This window comes from Euleptes europaea, chromosome 11 (assembly GCF_029931775.1).
Source record: "Euleptes europaea isolate rEulEur1 chromosome 11, rEulEur1.hap1, whole genome shotgun sequence".
In the NCBI taxonomy this organism is placed as follows: Eukaryota; Metazoa; Chordata; class Lepidosauria; order Squamata; family Sphaerodactylidae; genus Euleptes; species Euleptes europaea.
Genome location: NC_079322.1, coordinates 39,492,827 through 39,513,982, shown reverse-complemented (window position 1 = coordinate 39,513,982; position 21,156 = coordinate 39,492,827). Strand labels below are relative to the sequence as shown.

At 41.3% G+C, this 21,156-nt stretch overlaps 1 protein-coding gene across 1 annotated transcript in view; it reads right to left on the bottom strand.

Annotated features, from left to right (window-relative positions):
* Positions 1-20,455, bottom strand: part of COLQ (collagen like tail subunit of asymmetric acetylcholinesterase) — a 61,829-nt gene extending 41,374 nt beyond the window's left edge. The window contains exons 1-2 of the mRNA XM_056857485.1: positions 20,333-20,455; positions 3,414-3,538 (exon numbers count right to left, since the gene is read on the bottom strand). Of these exons, the coding sequence (XP_056713463.1) occupies positions 3,414-3,538; positions 20,333-20,438 (231 nt within the window). The 5' untranslated portion in view covers positions 20,439-20,455. The remainder of the gene's footprint in view (positions 1-3,413; positions 3,539-20,332) is intronic.
* Between the last annotated feature and the right edge of the window lie 701 nt (positions 20,456-21,156).

Genomic DNA, 21,156 nt, shown 5'->3' with positions numbered 1-21,156 from the left:
CATTGAAAAGAAGGGGGGGGGGAAATCACACCATGACCAGTCTTTTACTAATTAAATGAAGTGAGGAAATATATCTGATGGGGTAATTGATCAACGTGAAAAATGTTTGACATTATGTTCTCTTGGCACAGTTTGTCTAACTCTTAATTCTCAGTCGGCTTATGCAGATTTTTATGGAGCTCGATTGTAAGACATTACTTCATTAGCAGGACATGGTGTATAGTCTACATTTTGACACAGTGATATGTGACTTGTAGGGTGAGCATGGAGCAGTATAAAAAGAAGACAGAAGTGCTTGTTTTATTTAACCTTTGGTCATGTTCCTTCGTTTGCAGTAAAATGTCGACAGATTGCCAGTAAATTACAGAATGAGGTGACGCTAGAGAGGCATTAAAACTAACATAACATAAAGAAGTAGGAAGACCTCCAATAACTGTGAGACGACACAATGGATTTCTGTGAGAATCTACAAGAAGTTGGAAAGAATCTCAGAACAATTTGCCAAAAAAAAACCCTGGATTACCTTGGTATTCTAGTCATTGCAGAGACATGTCACAACAGAATTTGGGCAGGATTCTTTTCTTTGAACCTTTTTTGTATTATTTTTTTTTACATTCAGAAGTATAAGGCCTATGGTATTTTGTTTTGCACAGTTTATTGAAGGAGTGACCATAAGAAAGGAGGAAGGAGAGCTAAAATGGCAGTACATAATAAAAGATCCAAATATGATTTAACTGCACTCATGCCTCTGCATTCCACTCTGATTCTCAATTCTATGTGTTATTAGTACATGATCACTCCAATTCTATCCATGAGTTATGCCCATAGGATGAGCATAAGATTGCTTACTAAGCACCCTACACCAGTACTCTGCCATCAGAAGAAAAATATCAGCGTCAACTAGCAACTTCAGCACCAGCAGGATACTAACACCAGCTGGTAGTGCATCACTACCACAAACAGCAAAAAAAATTGCTTGTTTGTTTGATTGTTTATACCCTGCCTTTTTTTCCAGTGGGGACCCAGAGTGGCTTACATCATTCTCCTCTCCTCTACCTTATCCTTGCAACAATCCTGTGAGGTAGGTTAGGCTGAGAGAATGTGACTGTCCCAAGGTCACCCAGCAAACTTCTATGGCATGAGTAAGGATTTGAACCTGCGTCTCCCAGATACCAGTCTGACACTCTCAACCACTACAGCTCACACACACAAAATGGAGCAGAAACAGAGGAGCAGGACTTAGCTGGAATCTTTTCAGGAAAGATCCACCCCCATTACTTACATTATAGTAGGGCTATGAATCACAATGATACAAAATATACTTGCATCTGTAAATGAAATCAGAAACAGAAAGACATACATATCATCCCTTATCCTACCTATCTTAAGATTTTATTTTATCGTCTGATTTCTAAGATTCTCACCAAAACACTTTCAGACAGATTAGATAGTCTCACACAACCCCCATTTGAGAGATTCAGGGATGTCTTGGATGTGGCCGTCTTATATAGGCCCAATTACGTGAAACCCACATGACCATACCAAAACCTTTCAATTAGTTGCTTCTGATGGAATGAGGTGAATACTTCCCTGAACTTAGAAGAAAATTTCCCACATAATGTATCAAAACTGTGAACCGTTAGATCAACTTGTGCAGAGATTTTTCTGGGCAACCATCCGTTATTCAAAGAATCTCCTTCTCAAGAATAGGACATCGAGTACACAGCTGGGAAAGTTTCAGAGGGTAGCTGGGCTGGGTTGCAGCAGAACAGCCAGTTTTTAGTCCAGTAGCACCGTAGAAAGCTCATACCCCCCAAAATCTTGTTGGTCTCTAAGGTGCTACTGGGCTCAAATCTAACAGCTGAGAAAGTAAAACTTTGTTTACTAAGCATGTTGAGCGTATTGAAAACTAAAGCAAATGGTCAAACCTGCTGTTTGTTCTACCAATACCTCTGACAGACAAGGGCCTACAACACAGCAGCTGCAGCATCTTAGCATGTAATCTACCATGGGCTGCTTCCCCAAGAAGGATTTCCCAGATTTCAGCCACTTGACTGCTGTGTTTTTTTATGTTTCCACATGATGTCATCCCCTTTTTGCACACAGATCATGAACAGCCCGTTCTTTGCACACACACACAAATCTGCTTTATTGTAAATCTGTAAAAAAAACAACCAGTATTTTCTGGGCAGTATGCTACTGGCGCCAGCAGTTTCTTGTCTCTGAAGGGGGGAAAGTACAGTTGTAGGACTGTGGTGAAATGATAGTCTATTACTCTTTTCATTGTTGATGATCATAAAGGGTAGTCCCTTGCAGCAATCAGCATAACAGAAGAGAATTGCCTGCATTTTAGACAGAGGGGAGGAAATCATTGGAGGTTCTGCAAATACTCAGAGCTTATTTTTAAAGAGTTGTTAAAGGTATTGCATTATTCCTATCCAACTTTACTCATGCTTGTTTTTCAAAAACAGAAGAGAATCACCCACAGCTCATCTTGCCTTTTAGTGGGGGAGGAACTGTCAGAGGTTCTGCAAATACATGGAGTTTATTTTGTAGAGGGTTGTTAAAGAGAATCATCCACAGTTCAGCTTGCCTTTTAGGGAAGGGAGGAGGGAATCGTTGGAGGTGTCTGCCAATAGGTGGAGGTTTTTTTTTAAAAAGGAAAAGCTTTAAAAATGATATTGTGTTATTTCTATGCAGTGCTGCATTACCAATTCTCCTCAAAATTAAAAATAAAAATAAAACAGGGAGGACAAAGAATCCTGAGGGTTGCATGAGAACACAGTGGGGAGGGGGTTCAATGCACATCAAAGAGTGAAAGGGAAACCACCACTACAAATGGAGAGAGAAAACAGATTGTCCTGGGCTGCCTGAAATCTTCATTGCAAGGGAGATTCCACACAGAATTGCACCAGCAACCTGACTGCTATGAAAAATCAACGTAGTGTGGAAGAAGCCGTGGAAATCAATGGGATTAGAATGGAATAACTCAATGTAAGACTATATTGGAAGCCTCATAGTAGAGCTACGGTAATGTGATCATAACAATAGTCAATATAAAGGAATGAATCTAAATTATACACTACAAAAACCAGCATATGAATCAAAACAGGGCTAATAAAGTCATGCTTTGTTTTTTAGATGATACATGTACATTTCATAACAGGCAGCAAGTCGGAAGAGGCTTTGCGTCCTGTCTGTGTGAAAAGATGGCACCTGCTGCCTAACCAGGGCACGTCTGTCAATCAATCAGAAGTTTTTAAATTGATTAATTCAACCAATTAATTGACTATGCAGTGCAGCCCTAATAAATTATAACTCCTATCACCCGGCTGTATGTTACTTTTTACATGGAAAAATGGTTTCTTAGGTTGTCACTACATGAAACGGAAATTATTTGAAACAATACTTACGGAATTCTGTCCCTGTTTGAAATATGCTGGAGGAAGTAACGGAGGGGGTGGTGGAGGGGGAGGGACAAGGAGAGAGCAAACTCGATGGTTATTAATTCGTTTCTTCTGTTCCAAGCAAGGGAGGGCTGTTGGAAAGAAATGCTTCTATTAACTACAGGCTAAAAATGGCTTCATTAAGAGTCTTTCAAAATTGGAGCAGAAGACTCAAACAATGCAGAATTCAGCAGAAATGCAAGGATGAAATCATGGACAAGATGCTTGTGAAAAGAAAAACAAAAGGAAAGGAGTAGAGAACAGAGTCTCCTTTCTGCAAATGTTATGTATTACAGTCATAAGGGAAATCATATAAATTAAGGCAACACTTGCATTCACATTTTAAGGCTTAGCAGAATGTAACTATCCTGTTAATTGGCCCTCTGGTTGAACACTCTGTGAAATAGGATGCTGGACTAGGTGGACCACCGGTCTGATCTATCAGGGTTCTTCTTTCATGCTTAAAGCTATGTTTATTGATGCTCCTGGAAGTCATTTTGGTCATTTGAAGCTTAGCTATGGCAGGGCCCACAAGTCATCTAAAACTTAAGATATACTAGCAATTCTCAAATACCACAGATCTTTCTTAACTGCTTCCCTGTCACAAGTAGCATTAACTAAATGTGTTTTCACTGTATTCAGCACATAAAGTAATAGATACACAACCCCCACAATAAATTCTTCTTCCAACATTAACTCTGTGGAGTTTCTGATCATATTTTAATATATTCAAAATCGTTCAGGTGTCAGGGTCCAGTTAACAAAGGCCAGTGCAAACATTGTAGTTATTTTGTGGCATTTAATAGCTCATGTGAATTGTATACACATAAAAGCAAGGAAACACACAAGGAAGGAAACTCCTGCAATACCACAGCAGTATTGCTCAGTATCTATGAACTACATTTTTTTGCCTTCTGTTCATGGAAATTATTGCCGCAGTATTGATTATGTTTTAAACGTGTGAGTTTCACTTCCACAAGCGGCTAAAGGTCCACATAAATGTTTAATACAACCCCACCTCCCAAATTCTAATGATACACATCCAGGACAGAGTTCAGGCGTTTTTTGAACAACACATTGCGTTCCTAAACTGCTTAAGGCTAATCCTGGATAGGATAAATAGCAACCCTATCATGCTAACACATATCACAGAAGAGGGCCTGAGATCAACAGCACAATTCACTACCTTCAGATTATATTTATGCTGAGATGCTTTGATGAGCCAGGGCCCAAACTGTCAAATTGTTAACTATAAAAGGTAAAGGTCCCCTGTGCAAGCACCAAGTCATTCCTGACCCATGGGGTGATGTCACGCCCCGACGATTTCTAGGCAGACTTTGTTTATGGGGTGGTTTGCCAGTGCCTTCCCCAGTCATCTTCCCTTTACCCCCAGCAAGCTGGGTACTCATTTTACCGCCCTCACAAGGATGGAAGGCTGAGTCAACCTTGAGCTGGCTACCTGAAACCGACTCCCGTCGGGATCAAACTCAGGTCGTGAGCAGAGCTTGGACTGCAGTACTGCAGCTTACTGCTCTGCACCACGGGGCTCTTAAATTGTTAACAAGGAACAGTTATATCCCTGACCTGGATGGGCCAGGCTAGCCCAATTTTGTCAGCTCTCAGAAGCTAAGCAAGGTCAGCTCTGGTTAGTATTTGAATGGGAGACCACCAAAGAATCCAGGGTCACTATGCAGAGTCAGGCAGTGGTAAACCACCTCTGTTGGTCTCTTGCCTGGAAAACCTTACAGAGTCGCCATAAGTCAGCTGCGACTTGATGGCACTTCCCACCAGCACAGTTATTTATTTATAATATGTATATTCCACTTTCCTGCTGACTAACAGGACTCAAAGCAGCTTACATCAATTGAAACCAACTGAAACCTCAATTCACAGAAATACTAATAAAAAGAAGAGGCCATAACCTCCGTTAATGAGCCATCAAAAGCACATCAGAAGAGTTCCACTTGATGAAGCCTTTGAAATCTTTGCAGGGTTGAGAGATGACCTCACAGCCCCAGAAGTTTAGGGAAAGCTGAGACAGCCCAAGACAGAGCAGAAACACTTCTAACTGACCTGCGTGGAGACACTACTTATAAACTCTGGTCTGATGACTGCAGCTGGCTCATGGGGAACATATATATGGGAAGGCACATATGGTTGGAGGTGATTTGAAACATTTCAACAGCTACACAACATGGCACAGAATTTGAACTGTAGACATTGCTATTTGATATCTGTATTATCATACCTTACTAGTAATAATATTAAAATGAAAACCCAAAAAAGGCACAATAACAATAACTCTTCCCCCTGCTTGTTTTGCAATCCCCATGCCCTAGAAAATGAATGCCTGAAATTGCCATAAAGAAAATGGCCTGATTCTCAGAGCCAATTTGAGATGCTGACAGTAAGAAAAGTCGTTTCTTTATCATCTTTGAAAGAAGAAGCTTGAACTGGAAGTCACTGAGAGAGGCTAAAGATGGGGTCTTTGGAATGGCACTGTTCCAGCAAAACACTTAAGAAGGTGCTGAACTCTGTTCATGCATAAACTGCCAATTATTAATGTAGGGCTGCCAAGCAACCAGTGAGAGGGTTGGGGGTGCAGTAAAACCATAGACTTTCTGGCAATTCCTAGAACTACCGTTTGTCCCTTCCAGCAAGAACTTCCATTAAGTACAAGAGGTTGTATTTTTAACAGGCAACAGGACCTGGGGTGTGTGGAATCCCCTGCTCCCACCTGGGCTTGACAGCCCTAGATTAACGTTAGCATTTTTATTATCAGGGCTGGCTCCAGGTTATGGGGGGCTCCAGGCAGAGAGTTGCCAGGCCCCCCTCTGCTCTCCTCCTCTCACACCCTCCTTCTTTCTCACCCATCCGCATGCCTTCCCCTTGCCTGTGTGTCCTTCCCCTACCTGCTTGTGTGCCCTCCCCTTCACTTAGGGTTGCCAAACGGTTTCAACAAAAATACTGGACACACTTGATAAAATTTTATTGACACCCCACAATGATGTGGAAAGTTTAATCTCTGATATCAACACCAGCAACAAACCAGGCAAATGATTTTCTCAACAGACTCAGAAAGATTTCAAAGACGCAGGATCCCCTAAGTTACAAATCACCTCAGTGATTTCATCTGAGCCCGCCCCTGAAACAAAGCAAGATGGCAGAGCATAAAGCTGATAAGTACATTTGAGGAAACCTCAATAATAATGACCATTTATTTTATTTTTATTTAGAACATTTCCATTCTGTCACTCCAGGAAACCTGCTTAGGGTGATTTAAAAAGGTAAAGGTAGTCACTTGTGCAAGCACCGGGTCATTCCTGACCCATGGGGTGATGTCACATCCCGACATTTACTAGGCAGACTTTGTTTATGGGGTGGTTTGCCAGTGCCTTCCCCAGTCATCTTCCCTTTACCCCCAGCAAGCTGGGCACTCATTTCACTGACCTCGGAAGGATGGAAGGCTGAGTCAACCTTGAGCCGGCTACCTGAAACCGACTTCCGTTGGGATCAAACTCAGGTCGTGCACAGAGCTTGGACTGCAGTACTGCAGCTTACCACTCTGCGCCACAGGGCCACTGGTGCAGGGGGGGAGTGATTCACAACATGATAAAAACACAGGACAGATATATTAAAAATTAAACACAGCATTTAAAAAAACCCTGCTAGACTGCAACCACAGCACAAAACATTTAAAATCTTTATAAGAGTCTCATAGACTGTAAAAACAATGTAAGAGAACAACCCCTAATTAACAAGAGGAAGTTTGAGCCCAGCACTTAAAAGAGTACAGTAGGTGTAAGGCAAGCCTCATGAGGAAGGGCATTCCATAGACAAGGTGCCACCAGTGACAAAGCCCTGACGCTGAAGAAGAAGAATTTTTTTAAGCCGACTTCCTCTACCACTTAAGGAAGAATAAAACTGGCTTACAATCACCTTCCCTTCCCCTCCCCACAACAGTCACCCTGTGAGGTAGGTGGGGCCAAGAGAGTGTGACTAGCCCGAGGTCACACAGCTGGCTTCATGTGTAGGAGTGGGGAAACAAATCCAGTTCACCAGATTAGCCTCCACCGCTCATGTGGAGGAGTGGGGAATCGAACCCGGTTCTCCAGATCAAAGTCCACTGCTCCAAACCACCACTCTTAACCACTATATCACACTGGCTCTCCCAGTCACACACTCCCAGCCTAGCCTACCTCACAGGATTATTGTAAAGATAACAATGGGGGAGAGGAGAGAAAAGTGGGGTATAAATTAAAAAATCATAATACTTTACCGGGAATACAATTTGACTTACTGCTGGACAGCCTTGCTTTCTTGGAGAAAGTGTGGGCTTGGAGGAGGCAGTACCAAGCCCGCGCTTCTGCCCAGATTCCTTCTCTGCCTGCCGGCCTCATTCCCTGGCCCTCAATAACAAATAAAGAAGTGGCTGGTCTCATCAGAAATCTTAAAACAGGCAAGGCCTCTTGGCCCGATTTTATTGTTAGTGAACTAGTTAAGAGTAACGTTTCAGATTGTGGTCCTCTTCTCCCCTTCTTTTCCCAATATTTGTAATTCTGCCTTTATATTACAATCTTGGCTAAACTCGATAATTGTTCCTATTCATAAAAGGGGTGACTATTCTCTCCCTGACCACTACAGACCAATTAGTTTATTGTCTTGTTTGGGTAAGCAGTTTAGTTCTTATTTGCCAGTGAAATTACAAACATGGTTGTCAGATAACGAAATTCTTATGCCTTCTCAGATTGGTTTTAAAAGATGGGCTTCTACTGTTGATCACTGCGCGGTACTTGCCCATTTGGTAAAAAAATATATGCGAAACCACCTGGAGGCAGAATCTATGTGGCTTTTATTGATTTAAAAAGAGCTTTTGGTTTTATCTTTCATGTTCGATTGTGAGAAAAATTAGCAAAGACTTCCATGGGTTGTTGACTTCTTTGGTTAATCTATAAATGTCATCTAAACAATATTGTGCAAGTGAGATGTGGAAACAATGGACAGTTGACCAAGGTGATCAAAGTGAAAAGAGGTATCTGACAAGGCTGCCTTCTGGCTCCCTCAATTTTAAACCTGTATATAAATGATACTGATAGCCATCTCTCTGGTGAATTCCACCACCACCCTCATTTGACTCAAACAGCTGTTTCAGATTTGTTTTATGCCGACGATGTTTTGTTGATATCTCAGTTTCGCCTTGGCTTAAGCCATTTATTGAATTATTTTGCACTTTACTGTTCCCAGGAGTTTAGATGTAAATAACGAAAAGACCAAAGTTTTAATGTTTTCTAAAGGTCCTCCACCATGCCATCTACCTTTTTTTATGACTGGCCTCTCGATTAAACAGGTGAACAAATTTTGTTAATTGGGTCTTAGACAAGCCACATTAATGATGCTAAGAAATTAGCTTCATAAGTCCTCTTATGATTTTTCCAGACCCTGGGAAGTAACCAACCACCATTCGGGCATTTTAGGCTAGGTTGTTCTATTATTATTATATGGTATATCTCTGGCCATAGCCAAGGTTAATGATTAGTGTGATTCCCCCTTTAGGTTCCTATGTGTACTCCTGCAATCCGTTTGGAATTTGCTGAACCAACCTTAGATGCTAAGGCTTGGATAGCAATACCCCTTTTCAGATTAAAAATATAGTACTCTTCAGAAGAGTATTGCAATAGCCCTTTTCAGATTAAAAATATTCTACTCTTCAGAAGAATATTATTTGCATCAGCTTGCTAATGATGGTTTTTGAAATATGGTACATGGGCAAAATTAGTTGATGATAAACTACAGAAACTCGGTTTTCCATCTGAGTTTTTAAAGCAAATAGAATATACCTGTATGCGTCATATGATAAAATCTACTGTGCTACATTTTGATAACTGAAGTACATGTTGTAGAGCTTGGAGGGTGTGCTCCCTGCATTATTTAGGTCTCCCAGTCCCAAAGATTCTACCTGCTTATTGTTAAGCTCTTAATGGTACCTAAATATCAAATCCTATTTTCTAAAGCAAGATTAAATGTGTTACCGTTAGGGGAATTATCGGGTAGGTTTACAGGGATTCCATTTTCTGAGTGGATCTGTGATTGTAAATCTGGAAAATTAGATACTAGCTGGCATTTTTTATTGACTGTAACATAGTATTGCCTGAGACAAGCAGATTACAGTTTACATGCAAAAATGGACTCCAGCTTCAGAGCTGGAAATTGTAGCTGTTAGCTGATGTTGACCCTCACGTGACTCTTGCAGTGGTAAACTTTTTGTCTATGGCATTTCATAATTATATCCCACAATGTATTTATACTATGTATTTTGTATCATTTCTCTATTTGCACATGACCAACCAGTCTGTGAGCATTAATAAATTGGAATGGAAAAATTGAACGTATGCCAGGAAATAGATTGCTTGCAAACAGACACCTGCTTTGTATACAGAAGTTCTAGGACCAATTCTAAACTTTTAACAATTTCAGTTAGCAGATGCTGGAAAAGACCTTCCTCTAGGGCTCCCTGGTTGTCCACCATGGCAGGCAACCTTCTACCTCCATGATCAGACCCCCTGTTGGGAGCAAAAAATGGCAGAGGAAATGGTGTCATGTGTCACCATGATGTCATCTTTGGCTGAGTACCTGGAAGTCACATTACCATGTTTCATGACACTCTAGGAATTTCTCTGGTTTTCTTCGTTTTTTACCATAGAGATTGTGGAAACTCATAGGGTATTACAAAATGCAGTGATGCATTTCCAGGTACTCAATCAGAGATGATGTCATGGCGTCCCACAGTACTGTTTCTCCCAGTCTCAGCCCCCAAATTCTCCTGGGGATTGCCAACAGAAGGCGACAACCCTACCTTCCTATGCCCGAGACACTAATCAGAGTATGTAGTGCAGAGCTAAATGGTATAAGGCAGCATCATATAATCATATATATGCTCCGGATTCCCCCTACATTAATTCTGCGGGCATGGAAATATTATTTTTGTGGAGAACCTTACATAAACATTTAGGACTACAGGACTAAGAGAAGTTCACATCTCACTTATCAGCTGGCTCTTCCTCCTCACTGAAGTAACTGTTTGGGAATTAGATCTAAAAACCTGCCCAATAATCGGGCTCTGGAAGTGCGCTTTACCTTCTCATTAATAGACTAGTTCATATTCCACATTTCCCCCTCTGAAACCACAAAGGATTAGGGGAACACCTCTCTCTGAGCTTGAGGACTTTATTTCTATTGATATATGAACCAGCCACCGCAACTAGCCATTAGCAGGGTGTATGGGAGATGTGAAAGGAAGGAGCAATCTTGTAAGACTTTAAATACCTGCCATTGCATATATTTTAGAGCACTGGTTGTGGTAATTTTTTTCTGTCTTATAATAATTATAGCAACATCATCAAAATAAATCAAATAGTCTTACACACACTCGTACACATTGTATCAAAATCAAAGTCGGGGGTTATTTTCTTCCATATACACATTCCCCCCTCCCTCTCAAAAGTAAATTGTGTTTTAGGCATGTAAACCTATTAAGCACATGACAATAGCCAATATGTAGAGTCAGTGAGCTGGACAAAAACATAGTTTCTCCTGAAGAAAAGTCACAGCTGATTTGAAATGCAAACCAGGATATATCCACGTCCTTCAAAGGATCCAGTTTCTATGAAGGGTTGAGTCTAAGCAATTTGGCATCCCCCCCCCATTCTCAAAAATTAAGCAATCTCTAGAACTCTTAAATTGGATAGTTAGAATTGTCCTCATTTTGCAAAACTCTAGACTGAGAATACAACTATGCTCCTGTGAACACATTGCTATATTATCATTAAAGACAGAAGTCACTTTGAATTTCTCCACCTGTTCCAAGAAACCCGTGCAAGCTGTGATCCACTGTGGGGGAGGTGCTGTGTCCTCCAATAAGAATGCAGAAGCATGTCAAGTTAAAATTCAGTGGGGTCACAAGACAACTCAGTAGCTGTTATTAAAAGAGCTTAGTACCTTCTCTTCATGCCCTTGGTCACATTCATATATTAGATATCATTGTTATCTTCCAGCTTCCCTAAGCTTAGAATCAATTCCAGAGTTCCTTCTAGCTTTCCCTGTGACTGGAATGCTGCACTGTCCCAATGATCCCATTAACTAAGCAGTACCATGGCATTTTTACTCAAGAGTAATTGTCTGCAACTACACCATTTTACTGTTGCTTTTAGCATTTTAAAATACCTGATAAATATATACAAATGTAAATTCCATCTGTTGGAGGGCACAAGAAGCAAAGTGGAACTTTTAAGAGTTTTTTTTTTTAAGTTTTGAATGTCTGTAAAATGGGGCAAGACTACTGGAAGTGATTCAAACAATGACTGAATATCCAGTCCCACTGAACCCAGTAAGCATTTTAGGGAGCAATCCTAAGTAGTCTATTCCCAAGTAACACCCATATTAGCCAGTGGGGCTGACACTCAGGAAAGGGCCTCGGTATTGCAGCCTTCCTTGGCTATTTAAAAGAGGTACCAAAAAACATGCACATGCACGTTGCATGCATGTATTATGATAATTCTGATCAGAATTTTAATCACAAAATACTAGAAACAAAGTAAAGTGCCATCTATTTTGCTCTGGAAGGGTAAAATCTGGAAGTAGAATAACGTCTTTTGAGTAGTATAACATCTGGTGAGCATTTCTGTGAAAGTCAGATTAAATATAGGGAGGCATTTATGGAGAAATTGTTATTTTAAATTATTGAAATGTTACAATGCTGGTTGAAAATGTTCAATGAGAAGTTCTTGCTATGATTTGATTTAATGGGCACTTTCATACAGCCCAAATAATGCACTTTCAATCCACTTTCATTGCACCTTAACGATCGTTTGCAAGTGGATTTTGCCAGCTCACACAGTAAAATCCACCTTCAAAGTGCATTGAAAGTGGATTATTTGGACTGTGTGAAAGTGCCCCTAGTTATTATTAATGAATCTTAGCATTTTTGGGATCTCTCATCTGTGTTTCTTTTTTCCCCTTTTGTATCTGTATATTTACTTTAGAAATAATTGCATATTATTCTCTGTTCTTCTTGGCATTCTTTTTACTGTATCTATCTATAAATAATAAAACATGACAAAGAAATTTAGATCCCTTTGAAAGAGAGAACACTGGAGACATACTGCATCTTTCTTATACCCTATTTACAAAATCTACCACTTATGCAAACATGGCTAGATCCAGAAAGCAGGGCACAGGAAGGCAACATTAGTTACAGAGTAACAGCAGGGCCATCAAATCCTAAAGCAAAGTTTAACCCAATTGCTGCTTTCCCCTTTTCCTGGTACATATTCAATCTAGGTCAAACCAGTTTCAAATTCCTACCAACCATGTGCCCAAGAATATAATACAGCAAAGAGTAGCTCAATTCCCAATCGTGTCTGTTTTCTAACTACCTGGACACCACAAAGGCTAAAAGGAACTTCACTTTGCATAATGCATTAGCATAGCTCAAAGCATGTGTATGTGTGTAAAGTGCCGTCAAGTCACAGCCGACTTATGGCAACCCCTTTTGGGGTTTTCATGGCAAGAGACTAACAGAGGTGGCCAGTGCCTTCCTCTGCACAGCAACCCTGGACTTCCCATCCAAATACTAACCAGGGCTGACCCTGCTTAGCTTCTGTACCATGGGATTAAAAAAATCATCACCATCAAGATACTGTACCAACAACAGTGATATCTTTAGAAACAGATGTCTGCCCAAGAAGATATTAAAAGGCACATCTGCAGATATTCACGCCTTCAGCCCAGATCTGTTACTACCAACTGTTGTTTTGCTGCACCATAACTGCATGAAAATGTAATCACATGTCTGGTCACGTAATGTAATACCCTGAAGCATTTCCTTTAGAAATGATGTTTCAGCACCAAGAAATCCGGTTGGCCGGAGCTGACAGGTTCCTTCGGTACTTCCAGGAACAACGTGGCACTATACTTCTACAGGGGTTATGTTGGGTAAAAGGCAGAAAAGTTGCACTTTGCAAATCCATAAACTTCTTCCTCAGAGCAAGTAACCACTGCTCACTGCAGTATTTTATGTAAACCACACTGTGCTCCTAAAGCAGTTACAACCCTTCTAAGTTCTTTTATTTCAAATGGTGTAACTCTGTTTAGGATTGCCCTGTCAGATACTTGACATCTCACGTTTTGTTTTCCTCTAAATCCCAGTTACCACCATGTAGCTGTTTTAGTTGTTTTATTTGTGACATGTGTTGCCATGGCGAGATATTATCGGGACAAGAATACAGGCCCCTAAGGCCACCAGTTTTCAAATATATCTGGAAAATAGCGGAGTATTTTTGTAGTGATAGGAAAGATAAGTCATCATTCAGGAATGGTGTGGCTATTTAGTGCGACTAGGCTTACACTTGGCAAGCACAGTGTATAAAGTAGGGTTTTCCAAAAAGAAGCTGTCATCTTGCCAGATAGAAATAATTATCTGGGAGTCTAGGCTTAGGACAACTAAATACGCAGAGGAGAATTAAAGTATACAGGAACGAGGACAGAAATACATGGGGTGTCCCTAACTACTGTCTGCCATTACAGTAGGTTTGTTGTTTAATTTTGGTTTTAAACTAAAATGTTTTTTTTTTTAACTATTATTGTAAGCTGCCTTGAATCAAAAAGAAAGGCGGGGTATGGATGCTGTAATAAATAAATAATAAACAAAATTTACTATTAGAAACAGATTATACTTTTTTTGGGGGGGAAGACATAGTACGTTGCAGTACCTTTCAGACTGAGCTCTATCAGATGGTGCTTTTTTCTTGCCATGGACTTTTAAAAAACATAGTCTATCACATTTTTACTTCACCCAAGCAGCTTAGGATCGTTCCTATGGTTCCTTTCATTTTTTCCTCACAACAACCCAGTGAGATAAATTAGACTGTAACAGAGAGACTGGCCTGAGGTCACCATCTGAACAAAGCTGAGCAAAGGTTTTTTCCCTGGCCATCGCTAGTCCTAGACTGATATCGTGACCACAATACCACACTGGTTCATTAGAAACTCAAAAGTACACGTAAACATTAACAGAAACAATTGCTAATTCGCTTCAACTGAACAGTTTGGCTCGTTCTTTGTGATGGCGCCCACCTTGCAGAGCAGCCCGCCCCTGAGATGGTCAGGCAGACTCCCCACCCTCCTATCCTTCCACAGAATGTGCAAAACAGAAATGTTCAGGAGGGCTTTTTTAACAAAGGGATTACAATAGTAATATAATGGAACAGCACAGGAGGTCACTTCTATAAGGGAAACTAGCGTAGCCTACTACACTGTTTCTTCTACGTATCATCAACGTCCTCTACCATTGTAGCCCCGTTCTTCATTGTGGCATGTCATTAGGCGAGTTTTCATTTGCATTGTCTTTCTAGTACTGTACATCTAATCTTACTTCATTTGTTGTCTGATTGAATTGCTTTTCAGATTTTGTAATCCACCGCCTTGAGTCTCAGTGAGAAAGGGGGGTTATAAATGAAGTTAACAAGAACAACAGCGGGGGCTCCATTGTGAGTTAAGGAAGGTCTGAAGGGCCAGGAATTGCTCCCTCACTGACAATCTGCATAATTCTTTGACCCCTTTTCTCAATGTAAACAGGCTTATTCTGTTTCTTGGCTTATTCATGAAGGGAGCAGCTAAGATTCATAAGAAGTACAGAAGTCAAAGCAGACCCACTACTGTTGGTTACACTGGGGAGGAGGGCCTTTGGCCTGTATCTTGGCTTGGGTGAGAGCAGTCAACTAGGTGCATGGTAAAGAAATGTATCCGTAGGGCTGGGAATATGTTAGAAGCCACATAGTAAGCACTGGAGAGGGGAGCTTGTTCTGTAGCTTTTAGTGAGAGAACCATTCAGTGTATCTGGTCCTCTGGCTGACAGATGATGACTATATCAGGCAGGGATGTCAAGTCACTTGCGTTGATGGCTTCCTACAGTGCACGTAGAGATGACCTGGAATAAAACAGACTTTTCCCAGGATGCTTCCCATGCTCTTAATTCTGTGCTAAATTACTCAACCAAGAACAAGAACAGCTGCTGACTGGATGTGCCACAGCACTTCCTCCCATATTGAAATTTTCCTACACAGAAATAGTCTCCTTGTAGGAAACTATGTCTATATTGTGATGCATGCAATATGGCACAATTTTTTTCCAGTGCATTTAGCATTGTGATTGGTGGATCAGCCATGTATTCATGGTATGGAAAAAAACCTATTATAATAAACTGGTATTTTCCTCCTGTCTGTATGGAGAAATGAACACACTGCTGTAGCTAGGCATACAAAGACAGATGAACATGGATGCAAATCACCTTTGTTTTTCATCCCGCAATAGTACGGTAGTCAGAGTGTCAGATTAGGATCTGGGAGACTAAAGTTTGAAACTTCACTATCATGGAAGCTCACTGGGTCTTGGTCTAACCTACCTCACAGGGTTGTTATAGTGAAAATAAAACAGGAGAGGAGAGAACAATGTTGGAAGCTGCTTAGGGTACCCATTCAAGAGAAAAGTGGGATGTAACTTATATTTAACATTAGTTGACTGGGAACTATATATGGAGTACACAGTTTTGAATTGTTGTAAGCTTCTCAAGCAGTTCTGTGTGAAATGGCTATGAAACAAATCAAATAAATAACAGACTCCACTGAAAAGTAGCCTCTTTAATTTGATATTGAGTTATATGCCTTTTTTTCTGGAGTGTTTTGACCTCTGATGGCTTCTTCATGGTTGCAAATCTGCACTTGACTAGGCATTCGTTTAATTATGAAAGTGCAGATGTGAACCAGCCCCATAGTTGGCTACTGCAAGTAAAGTACAGAACGGGGCAAAAGACACACTGGCTGGTCTAACATCTACCAAAAGAGTACTTCAAGGCACAAACTAAAGGCCATTCACTATATACTTGCAGTTCTTCTGAACACAGAAACACTTAACACTAAAAAAACTGTTTATGCCAAGATAACCACAATGATAAATGCTGAAATCAACAAGTCATTTCTTAAGAAAGATGTTCTAGTGCCCAAGATAGCCTTCCTTCCTCCTCCTGTGTTGGGACAGTTTCGTAGTGCAGGCAAGGAGGGCTGGAAGTGTAGTCTGGGGAACAGTCCAAGGTCATTCACAGTTCAGGCAAAGTCCAAGATCTCAGTACGGGCAAGGGAAGTCCGAGGCGTGAGTCAAAGTCAGTCCAAGAAGTCAGGATACCAGGAATCCAAAGTTCAGCAAGGAAACAAGGCTGGTACACAAGGAGGTTGGTGACAAGTTGCTTGCGCAACAGCCAAGCCTAAATGATGGCTTAAATCTTTTCTCCTGCTGCGGTAGCAGAGCCAGCTGATGCTGATTAGGCTGAGTTCATAGGTGGTGCTTCAGCCCTGCTCTTCCTCATCACTGCTACTGAGGAAGTTCTTCTGTAAAGTCTTCAGTCTAGCATTCTGCCGTCTCTGCTGCATTGCCAGACGAACCTGTCTTCTTCTCAGCTCCAGTGGCCTTGGCGAGGCCTCTGGAGTACAATGCACATTGCATGGTGTCAGGTCCAACTGGAGTCCTTGAGCTGGCAGGCTGCAGGCATGGTGAGTCATCTTCTGACTTTGGCTGATCCTCTATTCTGGCAGGCTGTAGGCCCTGTGGTTGTTCCTGTGGGACTTCTGCCTGAGGATGTCCCTCTGTTCTGGCTTCTATTTCCCCTTTGTCAGAGGTGGTCTCTGCAGGCTGACTCATGACAGACAGTCTATAATTGTTAGTCTTTAAGGTGCCACTGGGCTTTTGCTTTATTTTGCTTGGTTTCTAAAAAGCCAGTAGCAATTGCTAGAGGGCAGATATTGTTCCAAGATAGGGTTGCAAATCTCCTGGTGGTAGCTAGAGATCTCCTGGGATTACAACTGATCTCCAGGTGACAGAGATCAGCTCACCAGGAGAAAATGGCCTCTTTGGAAGGTGGACTCTATGGCATTAAACCCAACAAGTCGCTACCCTCCCCAAACCCCACCCTCCTCAGACTCCATCCTCAAAATCTCCAGGTATTTCCCATCCTGGAGCTGGCAACTTTATTCCAAGATTGCACTGTGTGCGTGCATGTTAGAAAGGGTTGCCAGGTGGCTTGGAATGGCAGACAATTGCCACTTGGCAGCCCTATCTAAGATGCGCACACAATCTATCCATTGTACAACCTGTCCACAGTGCAATCTATCCATCGGCTAGCTCACAGCAAGGATCACGTGCGCAGCCACGAGTGACCTGATCTTTTCACTTCCGTTTACTTCCGGAAGCACCACAGTGCAACAGGACAATTTACCACTCAAATAGCCAGTGGAATGCTATCAAATCAAGTGGTGAACCCCTTCAAAAGCATATAGCAGCCCTTTCTCTTCACCCAAGGAACTTGGACAAAAGCCAGGAGATGCTACACCTAATTTCTCCTTGTAGAGTGAATTGCTTTTGCGTATGGGGGGGGGGGGGAACTTTGGTTCCTTTAATGAGACTCCAACAGGTGGCTCCTTGACTGTTTCTATTAACTTGGCTAGAATTTAACTCCACAGGAGAAATAGTTTGAAACAGGCTGCCTAACCTTTCCATGTAGACAGCATCTGTGTGTGTGTTAAGTGCCGTCAAGTCGCTTCTGACTTATGGCGACCCTATGAGTTAATGTCCTCCAAAACGTCCTATTGTTAACAGCCTTGCTCAAGTCTTGCAAACTGAGAGTCCATCCATCTCATGTTGGGTCTTCCTCTTTTCCTGCTGTCTTCAACTTTTCCTGGCATTACTGACTTTTCCAGTGACTCTTGTCTTCCCATAATGTGACGAAGTACGATAGCCTCAGTTTAGTCATTTTAGCTTCTGGGACAGTTCAGGCTTGATGATCTAGAACCCACTGATTGTGGGACAAATACCTCCCCCACACCCCGCAAGAAACTGAAAGCCAGCCCAATGTTATTGTATATGAACTGTTCCTTTGAAAATATTTATGAACATGTTTGTTAAGCACCCCATAACACTAAATGATACTTTCTGCCTGTCCCACTGGATACTAGAAAATAACTGTGGAGAGGCTATCTGTTACCTTCTTGCTGTGATGTATTTTCAAATTCCCACCTCTTTAGAAGGCTGAAATTTCACATGCAATTATTTGAGAGCAAGCCCCATTGAACACAGTGGGACATACGTTTAAGCAAAAATACACAAAAGCAGCTTGCCTGTACCTTTGGCTTTTTTTCTTAAATGGAGAATCTCTGTTCTGATACTATATTACAAAATGATTTATGAATGAAGATTGAAGAAGGAGAGGCTATTGGTTCTGTGTTTAAACATTTCAAGGGGAAAAATCAAATTGTTATGTTCAGTGTGCTGCCTTTGGTCCATCCTGTTCCCTTTCCTAATGAGATTGCTTTGCTTTGAATTGATCAGAGAGTACCACACATCATTGTCTGACAGTATTTTTTTCACAATGCAAGGACAAGATTACATAGCTAAGATTACATATTAGACATTTCCAGATTCTTAGTATTCTAGTCAGTGAATTCTACTGCAACATTAAAAGTCCTTGCATTTAAAGGAAATTATCCAAAAGGAATGATACTGAAAATGAACGATGTTTTTAAAATTCAAAAAAACCTTTCACAATGGTAGAAAAGAGCAAGAGTCCAGTAGCACCTTAAAAATTAACACACTTTCTGGCAGGATATGAGCTTTTGTGAGTCACAGGTATCTGAAGAAGTGAGCTGTGGCTCACGAAAGCTCATATACCCTGCCAGAAATGTTGTTAGTCTTTAAGGTGCTACTGGACTCTTGCTCTTTTCTACTGCTACAGGCAGACTAACACGGCTACCCATCGTGACATTCTAGTAGACTTTCTAAAGGATTTCTGCAGAAGCCTTCTGATTGTTGTTTTCATTCACATCCAACAATAAAGGAGATGTCTTTTCGTCTATCTGATACTGCTATAGTGTCACCTGTAGAATCTGAGCCCTTTCATGTTCCAGACTGATGTGATAATCCAGTGAGGATGAAGGTGCAAAATCTGAATTGAGAGGGCCTCAAAATACTTTTAGGATTGTTTGAATGCAGGCTAGGATCAAGTATAGTGAAAAGAAAGCCATCTTCAGAGTCTGAAAACAAGAATTAGAAGCTACATGTGAATAGTCCCCCCACACCCATTGCTCCTCTTTTTTCTACTACACACAGCTGGAAGAGAACTTTTTGGAAAATGGTATTCCCTGCACTCAACCAATATATAGGCTTTCCCTTGTGCTTATCAAGATTCCCCCCATAACTTTGCTATGAAAGCCATCTGAGAATTTGTTCATATCGTTGGCACGGCCAGAAGATGTTTACTCTGCCTAACATCCAGTTCAAGTCCAGCAGGACAGGACGAGGTCACAAGCATATTAATAGAAACTAATATACTTTGTGATGCATTTGTGTTTCCTCTCGTCTACTTATTTTTAAACCCATGCAAAGTAAAAACACACAGTTCTTGAAGAAAATGTTTGGTGCTGAAAGCAGCATAGTCATTTTACATGCACTCACTGAGAATCTGGCCCACTACTATTCAACAGATTTTAGTTTAAAATCAGGTTTAATTAAAAATAAAGCATACGAAAAAGCAGAATTTGGAAAAGAAACATTATTTGCCAACTGGCTCTTATGAATTTGCAATTATAGTTCAGTAGACATTTGCAATCAAACTATTTGTTGTGGTTTCCAAACCTGGCCAAAAAAAAAAAAAAAAAAAAGGCAAGAATATTTAAGAAACCTAAAGCCAAAGCTAAAATTTAAGAAACCTAAACCGCGGGGATTTGGGTTGCACCAAGCGTTGCCTAGTCAAGTACAGCCCCAATTTATGTGGCAATGTCGTCCTTTACCTGCAGAGATGGAGAAGACACTGTCAACAAGGGAGGTCTGAGACAGAGCAAAGCAGAAAAGGAGCTGCAGATAAAATCCCAACGCCATGATGCTGAGGACGAGCATGCTGGCTGCAAGCTGGACAATTCCAATGTGCAGGGCGCTGATCTGTCTTTAGGATCTCTCGGTTGCCTGCCTGCCTGCCCTGCCGGTTTCCCCCCCCCTTCCAATCTCTCCCTCTGTGGTGTGCTTGTATGTGCACAGTGCTCGTCCTCTCTCTCGCTCTGTGCTTTGGAGAGAAAGAATGCCAACCATTTCCCATTAAATCTTCTCCTTACACTAGACAGTGCTATATTTAACTCAAGCAGTGGATCAGATGCTCCCATCACAAATACCAGCTATTAAAACAGAGAGGGATAATGAAGAGAGGTAGGGGACAATTTAAACTGAACCGTGAACCGCTTCTGATTGATAACCGCTCACAGAGATCACCTGATTCACTAATTAATCATTTTCTCAACTCATTGTTACCCACGGGATATGGATATGGATATGGATACAGTGACCTCACGTTTCTACATACTGATTCTCATTTAGGTAGCTCATCTCGGGTGTTTGCAATGCTTAACAAACTAATACAAGAGAATTACCATGTACTAAATATGCATTGCACATTAGCAGGGTCAGGAGGAAAATGAGAGATCACGCAGACACAGGCATAACAGCTCACCGTGGAACTCAAGATTGGGGGTAGGCAACCCCGGGAAGCACTGCAAGCCATTTTGCTTGGCTCCAGGGCCAGACCTCCATGCAAGCAGTGGAGGCACTGGCAGGATTGCTGGGG